The sequence below is a fragment of the Arachis stenosperma genome, chromosome 2, assembly GCF_014773155.1.
Source record: "Arachis stenosperma cultivar V10309 chromosome 2, arast.V10309.gnm1.PFL2, whole genome shotgun sequence".
Taxonomy (NCBI): Eukaryota; Viridiplantae; Streptophyta; class Magnoliopsida; order Fabales; family Fabaceae; genus Arachis; species Arachis stenosperma.
Window position 1 is genome coordinate 6,311,091 of NC_080378.1, and position 11,577 is coordinate 6,322,667.

An 11,577-nucleotide genomic window follows, 5' to 3' on the forward strand; every position below is an offset into this window, starting at 1 on the left:
AACTCTGAAATCTTGTGATCAGATTGATTGAATTCACAGCAGATACTACATATAATCAACTTTTAAAATTTTTTTGGTTTTCAAGTTACTAGGAGGAGAGTTGAGCTTTTCCATAAGTTAGCAAATATATATTTAATATCATATTAATTGTTCCTTGATGGCCAGCTCCCAACAACCACCGTCCATGTACCATTAAATTTTCCAAAACTACCTTTCTCTTTCACCCCTTACTTGCATTAGGCACACATGCCCATAAAATTAAATAGTATTGAGGTGTTACTTTACTAGGACCCTACAAACAGATATATTTTCTGTCAAAATTAAGCTATATATACAACATATGCCAAAAAATTATAGCACAAAAAGACGCCAAGGACCTCTAACTATAATCTATAATCTATAATAATAGTAAATTAAATAAGTATATTGTTTATTTAGGATAAATTTAGACACAAAATAATAATAATAATAATAATAATAATAATAATAATAATAATAATAATAATAATAATAACCGGTTAACATGGATTTTAAATATATAATTTTCAAAATTTTAAATGTGTAGTACACCAAAAAAAATTTAAATGTGTAATTTTTTAATTATATAACGTATACACAAAAAAAAATTAATTATAAATCAATCACCTTATATAAAAATACATATTTACTAGTTGATTATTTAGTTAAAAAAATATAAATTAATATATATAAATATCCATAAATATATATTGCCTAATTTGATGGTGACTTATTTTTAAATTATGTGGAGTGTTTTTTATTCAAAAATATTATATGTACACAAAAAAAAATTAATTATTATATATTATCTAATTCATTTTTAATATGTATTTTATATTTTAATATGAGAATATATATAAAAAATAACTTTTAGTTAGTTAATATTAATTAATTTTAGTATTTAAATTTATTATTTAAAATTAAAAGTTTATAGTTTAAAATTTAAAATAAAAAAAAACAAAAATAATTTTTAAAAAATTAATTAATATTAACTGAAAAAATTAGTTATTTAATATTATTTTTTAACATTATTTTATATAAATAACTAATTTACTATAGCTAATTTTCTGAGTACATTTTATTTGTTTTGCTGACTCTTGCTCCCAACAAGACCCATCGGTCAAATATTGCATCTTACCGATAGCAAGCAAAATCCAAAACCATATCAAGTTTCCTTAGCTTCTGGATCATTAATTATGTATTTATATCATTTGAGTTTTTCACGTTTTGAATTATTATTTTAATTTGATTCCGTAAAGCTCTTTTTTTTTCCTATTCCAAAAGTGGTTGAGCTATATATCCACCACTTGAACCTACTATCATACCCTCAAATTTAATTCATGAACAATAATAGCTTTCTTGCGGTTAATAACCTAAGCCCATGTGTTCTTGGAGCGTGTAGGCCAACCTTTGCTTCCATGCCATCAACTATAACAATAATAAATAATAATCATTATTATTATTATTATTTATTACTATTATTTCATAATAATAATAACTCCAATAATCATGTGCTTCAACTTCCTCCAAACTCCACCCTGCTTTATAAACCAACGCAAACCAACCTCTTTCACATTCTATACACACACATAGAGAAGTAGCAAATACACTTAGCAAAAATAGATAGAAAGAAAGGACACAATACATAAAAAAAAGATTTATTTTCTTCACAAGGTTGAAAAAAAAACACAGAAGAAAAAAAGGAACAAAAATGAGACGCAATAGCATAGACATGGAAAAGGAAAGAATAACGGCCGAGATGGACTTCAAGGATTCGTCCTCGGCCGTCATCAAAATCCGGCGAAAGCTGCCGGATTTTCTCCAATCCGTGAAGCTCAAGTATGTCAAATTAGGGTTATTAGGTTATGGCTATTCGTTGAATATCACCACCATTTTCATCATCATCTTTGTCATGGTTCCACTCTTCATCTCATTCTCATCATCACCATTTCTTCAACTCAAGGATCTCAATTTGGACAAGCTCTTAGAATTTTGGTCAAACCTAATTGCTCAACCGCCGGTTTTGGCTTTGGATAAGCTTATTCAGCTTGTTGCGCCGCCGTTGTTTTTCTTCCTCCTCGCCTTCTACTTGGCCAAACGCTCCAAGCCGGTGTACCTCGTGGATTTCGCATGCTATAAGCCCGAGGAAGAGCGAAAGATATCCGTGGAGTCATTCCTTAACATGTCTGAAGAGAGCGGTGAATTTCAAGATGAGACTCTTCAATTTCAAAGAAGAATTTCATCACGTGCTGGTCTTGGAGACGAGACATATCTTCCTAAAGGAGTTATGTCTCGTCCACCAAGACTATGCATGGAAGAGGCACGTGCCGAAGCAGAAGCTGTGATGTTTGGTGCTTTAGATGCTCTGTTTGCTAAAACAGGTATAAAAAAATTCTAAATTATTTAATAGAAATATAAATTTGATCATTTTTTGGTGATAGATGCATTTTAATAATTAAGTTTTAGTTGCTATATATTAATAGATATCATTAGATTTTCTCATCTATTATATGTTTATGTTATGAAACTTTTCAGTTAATAGATAATTAAATAATCAAACTTTTTTGCTGATTTAATAGTGTCACATTACATAAAAATTAAATTATTTGAATAATAATAATAAAATAATAATAATGTCAATGCATATTAAACATAACAATATTTATACATAAATATTTAATTATATATTATTATACTAACCACAAAAAAAGTAATTATTTTTCACATAAGTAAAAGCAATGTAAAATTTAGTATCAAAACTAAACTACAAAATAATGTGTGTTCTGTATCTCTCTATATATGTACGTTTAGTATAACATGAAATAATAATAATTTGTATGACTTTGTTATTAAAAAAATACCTAACTGATAACTACCTTGACATATTAATACAGGGGTTAATCCAAGAGATATAGATATTGTGGTTGTGAATTGTAGCTTGTTCAATCCTACTCCATCACTCTCAGCCATGATTGTCAACCACTACAAGCTCCGAACCAACGTGAAGACCTACAACCTTGGTGGCATGGGTTGCAGTGCTGGCCTCATTTCTATTGACATGGCCAAGGACCTTCTCAGAGCTAACCCTAACTCTTATGCCATTGTTGTCAGCACCGAGAATATAACCCTCAATTGGTAATGTTTTATATTTATCATAGAAATTAGGTAGAATTTATTGTGTTGGTTAGATATTAGATAGTGGGTCGTAGTTTGGTTAATTTGTTGTTAGAAATTAGTTTTCTCGTAAAATTATTTATTCTAAAAATTTAAAATGATAAAAAAAATAAAAAATAATAATTATATCTTTAATATTTTTCGTCTTATGCCAAATTTATTTTTGAAAATAATAAAGATCAAACTTAAACTCAAGACCTTTTTTTTTTGTTTTATACTAAATTTCTTTAGTTTTCAAGTGACAAAGATTAAATGTTAAATATTTTGGTCATAAAAATTTAAATATTATATTACAAAAGTTTAAATTAATAAGAAAAGACAGATAAATAATTTTATTTCGAACACATTCTCTAAAGCAATAGCCTTTAATTTATTGAATTTGCATAAATTTTGCATAAAAATATATATATATATATATATATATATATATATATATATATATATATATATATATATATATATATTCTTTGTTCTATTAGAATTTACAAGAATCAAACTTTAAACTTTTTAATCATAAAAATTTTAATATTATATCATAAAATTATTTATTTTAAAAATTTAATTGATAAAAAAGACACATAAATTATTATATCTCTTTGTCGCTTGTTATGTTATTTAATTTTGTGAATTTAATTTTTCGTGCGTAAAATACTTTACATAATATAACACTACAACAAAAGTTATTTTTAGTGACAATAATATAATAATTAATAAATATTTTATTTAACTTTTGCAGTCATTATATATTAGCTATTATTACGATGTGTTATAATCATAGTTATATATTTTTTACAGTCATTAAAATTATCTTCACACTAAAATTTTTTAATGACAAAGTATAAGATAATTAATGTTTAATTATCAATAAATATATTAGCAACTATTTTTATTGTTATTAAAAATAAAATAAATAGCCACTAAATAATTTTTTTAGAAGCGTAATATATGTTGTCCCATTAATAAAATAGATAAATTTTGTCCCATTAATATATGTGGTCGTAATATATTCAAAATAATTTCTAAAAAATCACGTCATGAGTCAATTTGATGCATGCTTTAAAGATTTATTGTCACATTTTAGTTTTAAAAAGATACAAATAAGAGCCAAGCTCATCTTTCTCTTAGTTTGATGTTGATTTGGCGCCATTAGTTATATGCTCATCGTCACAAAAAAAAAATCATATCATTATTTCCTTTAAAATTATCTCAATTTCTTCACTAGGGCATTCTTTCTAAAATAGGTATTTTGGTAATGACCGTTCCATGCTTCTGTGCAATTGCATTTTCCGGATGGGTGGCGCCGCCGTCCTCTTGTCGAACAAGCCGTCGGATCGAAGTAGATCAAAGTACCAATTAGTCCACACAGTTAGAACACACAAGGGAGCCGATGACAAGAACTACAATTGTGTCTATCAAAAAGAAGATCAAAATGGAAAGGTCGGCGTCTGCCTGGCGAAGGAGCTGATGGCCGTTGCCGGCGATGCCCTAAAGACAAACATAACAACATTAGGGCCTATGGTGCTACCCTTCTCGGAACAATTCATGTTCTTAGTTTCATTGATTAGAAAGAAAATGGGGGCCAAGGTGAAACCCTACATACCTAATTTCAAGTATGCTTTTGAGCATTTTTGCATCCATGCAGGTGGTAGGGCTGTGCTTGATGAATTACAAAAGAATCTTAGTCTTGAAGAATGGCATATGGAACCTTCTAGAATGACACTTCATAGATTTGGAAACACATCAAGTAGTTCATTGTGGTATGAATTAGCTTATACTGAAGCCAAGGGAAGAGTTCAAAAAGGAGATAGGGTTTGGCAAATTGCATTTGGATCAGGTTTTAAATGCAATAGTGCTGTTTGGAAGGCCTTAAGAGTTATCAACCTTGAACAAGATTGGAGGGGAAACCCTTGGGATGATTCCATTGATAAGTACCCTGTTCAACTTCCTAAAGCTTAATTAATATATATTGATTAATCTAAGTGTGAATAGTGTATCAATATTAATATATACGTTTAAGTTTGGAAAAGTTGTTTGGATGTGTTCTTAATTAATTAGAACAAAGAAGAAAGTTGTGCTATGTAAACACCATATTTTGTCAAAGATTAAGCAAATAATAAAAGTTTTGCATTTAAGTTATATTACATTATTAATATATAAATTTAATTTTGATACCCTATAGATGTAAAATTGTTTTATAAGGACGTATATCCAATCTTGTAACCACATGCTAGATAAAATAAGAGCAACTTCAATGTTAGCTTTCATTTCAATTTCATTTTGAGTCCTAGAAAATGTCAAATAAGCACTTATTGAACCATATGGCTTAAACAGTTATTTGAAATAAAATTTAAAATTTGTCACTCTAATGTTTGGTTTCAATTTAATTTAATTTTTATATTATTTTTAATTATTCTATAAAAATAGATTATATAATTGATAAAATCTTATTGATTTTCTATTTAGATGATACCGTCTCTCTAAAATAAGTATCATTTCATTTTATCTATTATTTCTGATGCAAATTTTAATTTTAAATTAATTTATTCCTTGTAAATATCAAAAATAATATTCTAAAAATATTTCATTAGAATTGTTCCAAAAATGTGTTAAAAATACAATGAGATTAAATTTTCACAAATTTCTATATATGCATAATTATTAAACTCCTGAATCCAAACTCAAAAAGTTATTTTCATGAATTTGAAGGTTTTTCTAATTTTTGCCCATAATAAAAATTAGTGGCTAACTCCCAATATTTTTCATCTCGCTTCGCCACATGCTGTATAGTGTATATACTATTTGGAATCAATGAGGATTTTAATCTGCAATTGAAAAAGATTGAAGATCAAATAAAATATAATTAGAAAAGAGGTTTTTCAAACGATCCAAAGACCTAAAAGGCAAAAATCTTAAACATTTATAGAAGTTGACCATATTGGTTCACAAGAATACAATTGAAATTAAAATATAGGATCAATATAATATATGGTGTGAGCATATATTGATCAACTAGGTAAGAAAGGCTTGAATATGTCATGGTGACTAGCAATAAGATAACAAATAAAATATCTATTTATTAAGACAAAATTCATTTAATTTTTTATCCTTAAAAAAAACTCGAGACCTGTGTCAAAATTGAACCTAAACCTACCTAGAAAATTGGATGTTAGTCACATTTAGTTTGTTATTTGTTCCGTTTGGAAAAATGGCGAGACAAGGAAATTGGGTGTTAGGAAATTAGTTAAACCTGAAAGGAGTAAAACAAGGAAGACAAGTGGAAAAGAAATCTTATTAGTTATTAGTCATCTTTTGCAGTTGCAAATAGTATATGAGTATAGACCTATTTTTTTTAACATTAGATCGTAAAAAAATAACAAAAGTACACATGAAAGATTTTGAAATAGACAAAAACACATACAAAAAATTTATAAATATTAAAATTAAAATACACCAAGAAATTATTTTCGATAAACCAAAATACCATATTTATAGCAAAGGATTTGATATTTATAAATGTCCGGTATATATTTTTGTCCATCAAAAACAATTTATGAATCAAATATACTTTGATGTTTACAAGTCTTGATGTATATTTTTATTCATTCTAAACTATTTCATGTGTACTTTTGTCTAATTACCATTTGATAATTGGTCACAACAATTATCCAATTAAGAGACTTGTTTGTTAGTCTAAGACATATATGCAAAGAAATATTGGATGATTATGCACCATAAAAAAGAATTACTATTAGAAATTACAGTAAATAAATTTACTCCTATGTTTAAGAAAGTTTAAGAGCTATCTTTAAAAAAGAAAAAAAAATACATATATGTTAGAGTTTGAGCTTTGAAGAGACGGACCTAACAAACTCTGATAGCCTTAAATAATTAAAAGGGTCATGAAGTTTCTCAAAAGCAACAAATCCATGAAGTTTCTCAAAAGTCAAAACTAAATAATCAACATTTTCTACTGCTGCCTATATAAGCAATACACAGTTAAAATCAAAAGCTAATACTCACCTAGCATCAATCAATAGTAAACAGCAGAATCATAGTCCTAATGGTACAACTTTATCTTCAGTATTATATAGACTTTTTCTTTTGTTTTTTTCCCCCTCCTCCCTACTAATGGAATATTTTATGCAGTGGGGGGTTTTGGTTTCAAGGTATTTATAGCAAACAAGTTTACATGTTTCTTGCTCTACAAACCCCTCTCACCATAGCTAAGAAAATGGCCATATCACTTGTAACTGCAGCCTAGTACGGTTGATACCTCCGACCGCGTTTACCGCTGCCCTCATTGCCGCTGCCTCCCCCTCTTCCTGCAGGACCCCCTGAACTGTTGCCCCTACCAGGCCCGCGTGGACGAGGTGCTGGCATCTGTACACCAGGCTGTTGACTGCAAACACCAATATGGAAGTTAATTCAGTATATCATACTAAATAAAATGAAGCTTGTTATAGACCTGTTTGAATAACACTCCATGACTTGTTTATTTAAACATTTTGGAAGTCAATAGTCATATTTTAAACTATCCCATTTGACCATATGGCTTTATACTACACAAAAAATCTATGTATAGTAGTGTTTTTAGAGAAGTTAAGATCAGGAGTAAATGTTCAAATTGATCCCGAAAATTTTATGCGAGTCAAATTAGTCCCTCAAATTTCTGTTTAATCAAATTAGTTTGTAACCCATTTTCTGTCCTCATGTAATTTGACCCAGGCAGAATTGAACTATGAAGTACCACATAGGATACAACAAAATGATGTTATTGTGGTGGAAATCAATATAGGTAATACGGAACAGAGCATGGGCTAGGGACTAACGTGATGCACATTAGATAATTTAGGGGGACCAATTTGACTCGTGTGCAAAATTTAAGAGACTATTTGAGCATTTACTCTTAAAAATAAGCATTTTCACAAGATTATTAAAAAATTAAAAAATGAGAATTTTTGTTACTACATATCAGAATACAAGGACTTCAATAAGCTATTAACTCAAACACGCCTGAGTCCAAGAGTAGTAATAACTTACAAGACATAGCCGATTCTACCATCTGGCAATACCATCGGAACCATCTGCATTCCAGCCGGCATTGGACCCCTACCATATATCACTGGTTGCTGCGGCTGCTCATACATCGATGATGATCCATAAGATGAGATGCAACATGAGGACATACTGGAGATATAATAGATCAAGAAGCAAAAGAGTTGATTGTGGATCGGTAATTACCTGTTGAAAGCTAGGAGCAACACCATATCCAGCTCCTGCAGCACCTATTGCCGAGCCATACGGATTTCCAGCAAAGGCACCACCAAACCCAGGATGTGCAAGTCCAGGATTATAGCCGTAACCCATATCAGGTTTTTTCTCAGCCTGAGGTTTGGCAAGAACAACCTCGAGCAATTGGCCTGAAGTTCCAATTCATCACAAAGAGGTGTATGTTTTAACATATGAGTCAGACAGAAATCTAGTTTATAACTTTGAATCATAAAGAAGTACCATCAACTTCGTATTTCTCTGAGTCTTTTACGGCCTTTAATGCACTTGACCTCTCTGCATAATGGATGAAACCAAAATCACGCTTCCCTCCGGCTTTGCTAGGTGGCATGACCACTTTTGTTACTTCTCCATGACGAGAGAACAGTTCCTTAAGTTGTTCGGTAGTAGTATTCTCAGGTATGTTCTTCACATAAAGAGCTTTAACCTGAGAATTCCCAAAAAACAGTTTTCTAGGTGTAAATATGATTTTATTTTCCCGTCTACAGTTTTTTACATTTGTTTTGGTCCGTCTTCTCTTTATTAGATTTTTTGCTCCTACCACTTAGATCTAATAATAAGTGAAAAATAAAACCTAAAAAATATTTGTAAGGACCAAAAGTGAAATTGGCAATATTTTAAAAACTAAATTGTATATTCTAAAGTACTTATAAGGAACAAGGGCAAAAATGTGTCCATGTATGTGTGTCTAATATTAAAAAATGTCCTATATTTATATTTTATAGCGACTAAAAACATATTTAAACCAACAAAACAAATAAGTAAATTTATGGTTAGTTGATTAGTTCATTATTCATTATTATGGGTGACACTGGATTCCCTTTTATATAAAACCACTTATATTACAGTTCAACCTTCATCAAGGAATTTACCTGGGAAGCAGCTGAATGATCAGTTGAATTCTTTGGATCTGCCCATGTGACAGTTGGGGTATTACCTTCCAGCTTAAAACCTGCAGTTGACATTTTCTGCCTTGAATAATCCGCGCATGCATTATTGTAATATGACACGAACGCAAACCCACGGTTCCTGCTAGGATTTTGAACGTCCTGCAATAAACACAACCGAATAACACTAAAGGACTTGCAACATATGTAAGTATATATTATCAGCATAGATTAGTTGAAGACTGCACCTTAAAGAGCTCAATGACTTCAACTCCAGGACCAACACCCTCGACTACTCTCCTAAACTCCTCCTCAGTCCAAGTTTTCGGAACATTACCAATGAACAATCTTTGTTTTGTCTCAGATAGTGAACACCTCAAAGTTTTACCCTGTCACAGGAAAATCTCGATTAAAACTAATCACCATATAAGATCGATTGCAGAAAGCACCATGAATACCTTATATTTCTTATTGTGTATCTCTTCTATGGCGTTTTGTGCAACCTCTTTTGTTTTGAAAGCCACAAAAGCATACCCCTTACCTTCTCCACTGTCCCTGTCTTTCATCAATCGCACCTGAAAAAGTAACAACAAAAATAAACTTCTAACTAGATATTTCAGCTTTTCTCTCTCACTTGCCAAAAAAACTAGAGTCTTCCATAACACAATGCATTACATAAGCAGTTCTGACCTCAAAAATTTCACCCAACGATTCGCACAATTCCCTCAAATCATCCTCGCAAACATCCCGAGGAAGTCCACCAATAAAAACTTCAGAACCATGAGGAGGCAGTGCAAGAAGTTCATCATGCTTCTGTTTCTCTTCTTCATCGATGAAAGGTGGTTTCAGCCCATCTCCTTCGGACCCAGTGGTAATGCCAGTTCTATCCCCTTTGGCCATTTGGTCTTTCCCACCAGCCTCCTCCCCCGAGTCTTCATATTCCTGTTCTTCAGCATTTTCCTCACCTTGTCCATCCACTCCATCATCGTCATCATCGTCGTCATCGTCATCATTATCGTTCGCATTATCGTTATTATTATCATCGCCATCCCCATCATCATCATCATCCTCATCGTCGCCATCTGATTGTTCCTCGACATCATCATCATCCATCTCTTCCATGTAATTCTCATCATCAAAGTCCACACGCTCATCGATTTCAGCACCTTCCGACATGATTGATTCAAATCCTTGTCACTAATACCTGAAGGTCTACACAATAATCACAAGAACTGAATGAACCTAGGTTGCCGCATGGTTAACTCGCAGACACACAAGGCCAGCTGAAGCATTTACTGTTTTCACAAAAATGCTAAATGAATGAACCTAATTGCAACGCAATTTCCTTTATTTACTGAAATAACTTCATAGGGTTTATAGTTAGATGCATACAAAATGTATATTACCATTAAAATGTTCAAGCTAAAACCACAAAATACATTGCTAATCTCAAGCTCAAAAGAGGGATGTCAGCTAATTTAATGAAACATTCTAACAAACACCTAAAATACATGAAAAAGGGAGTCTCGATCTGTGTTTCTTAATCAAATTCCACTGTTAAATTCTTGGATCCAAACATGAAAGATTCAAATTTCTAAATTTCAAAAGCTTCAAAATCCAAACACAAGCTAAATTGAAAAAAAAAATATCCTTTTTTGTAAAAATCTAAAAAGGGGCAAAAACATATATACTCAAAATTCAAAGAGGAATAAGCGAATAACAGATGGGTATAAAAAAGGGGGGAAGTAAACATACCAAAAAACAGAAAAGATTGATCCTTTAATGGTAAATTGAGGGTTTGAATTATGAGATATATGAGAATGGTGAGAAGAGAAGGGTATGTGAAGTGGGGCATTAATTTTTGAGAGCTCCACAACCCAGAACCCAGAAGAAGAAGAAGATGAAGAAGAAGAAGAAAAGGTGGCATATTTTATTGGAGAGAATATTACTAGAGAGAAAAAGGAAGTGACTTTGCATACCATGTATGTGATTTGTATGTGAGATTTTTGTGTGAAGAGGGAGAGAGGGAAGAGGGTTCTGTGTTTCTGTGTTGTAGTTGTTGATGCCCTTCAAGATAGAGAGAGTGTTGTCCGAGAGAGAGAGAAAGAACACGATGGTGAGAGAAAGTGTGGTGTTTGTGTTTTTATGTGAAAGTGGTGCCTTCAATTTCGGGTTGGGTTTTGCGGCGTTTTTCAAACCTAATTCTCCA

General features: G+C 31.1%; 2 protein-coding genes across 5 annotated transcripts; one reads left to right on the top strand and one right to left on the bottom strand.

The window, feature by feature from the left end:
• The first annotated feature begins 1,584 nt into the window (after positions 1-1,584).
• Positions 1,585-5,218, top strand: LOC130958213 (3-ketoacyl-CoA synthase 1-like). The gene is made up of 3 exons (XM_057885197.1): positions 1,585-2,399; positions 2,913-3,153; positions 4,434-5,218. The coding sequence occupies exons 1-3, from the start codon at positions 1,730-1,732 to the stop codon at positions 5,146-5,148; spliced, it is 1,626 nt and encodes a 541-aa protein (XP_057741180.1). The 5' UTR covers positions 1,585-1,729; the 3' UTR covers positions 5,149-5,218.
• Positions 5,219-6,934: 1,716 nt separating this feature from the next.
• Positions 6,935-11,507, bottom strand: LOC130958229 (heterogeneous nuclear ribonucleoprotein Q-like). 4 transcript variants are annotated; one of them, XM_057885199.1, is made up of 9 exons: positions 11,348-11,507; positions 10,059-10,580; positions 9,827-9,943; positions 9,617-9,757; positions 9,354-9,530; positions 8,704-8,908; positions 8,434-8,612; positions 8,233-8,327; positions 6,935-7,591 (listed from the first exon to the last, which is right to left on the bottom strand). In XM_057885199.1, the coding sequence occupies exons 2-9, from the start codon at positions 10,542-10,544 to the stop codon at positions 7,450-7,452; spliced, it is 1,542 nt and encodes a 513-aa protein (XP_057741182.1). In that variant the 5' UTR covers positions 10,545-10,580; positions 11,348-11,507; the 3' UTR covers positions 6,935-7,449. The 4 variants fall into 4 exon arrangements, with proteins under 4 accessions (XP_057741182.1, XP_057741183.1, XP_057741184.1 ...); XM_057885200.1 differs by having other exon boundaries at positions 10,059-10,663; positions 11,348-11,484; XM_057885201.1 differs by having other exon boundaries at positions 10,059-10,572; positions 11,124-11,482.
• Positions 11,508-11,577: the final 70 nt, after the last annotated feature.

Excerpts from the sequence above, each read along its gene's own strand:
- LOC130958213 (XM_057885197.1), top strand. The coding sequence starts at position 1,730 with ATGAGACGCAATAGCATAGACATGGAAAAGGAAAGAATAACGGCCGAG. Across the intron at positions 2,400-2,912 it reads TGCTCTGTTTGCTAAAACAG|GGGTTAATCCAAGAGATATA; the intron begins GTATAAAAAAAT and ends ATATTAATACAG. Across the intron at positions 3,154-4,433 it reads GAGAATATAACCCTCAATTG|GTATTTTGGTAATGACCGTT; the intron begins GTAATGTTTTAT and ends TTTCTAAAATAG.
- LOC130958229 (XM_057885199.1), bottom strand. The coding sequence starts at position 10,544 with ATGTCGGAAGGTGCTGAAATCGATGAGCGTGTGGACTTTGATGATGAG. Across the intron at positions 9,758-9,826 it reads TACACAATAAGAAATATAAG|GGTAAAACTTTGAGGTGTTC; the intron begins GTATTCATGGTG and ends TTCCTGTGACAG. Across the intron at positions 8,909-9,353 it reads ATCATTCAGCTGCTTCCCAG|GTTAAAGCTCTTTATGTGAA; the intron begins GTAAATTCCTTG and ends GGGAATTCTCAG.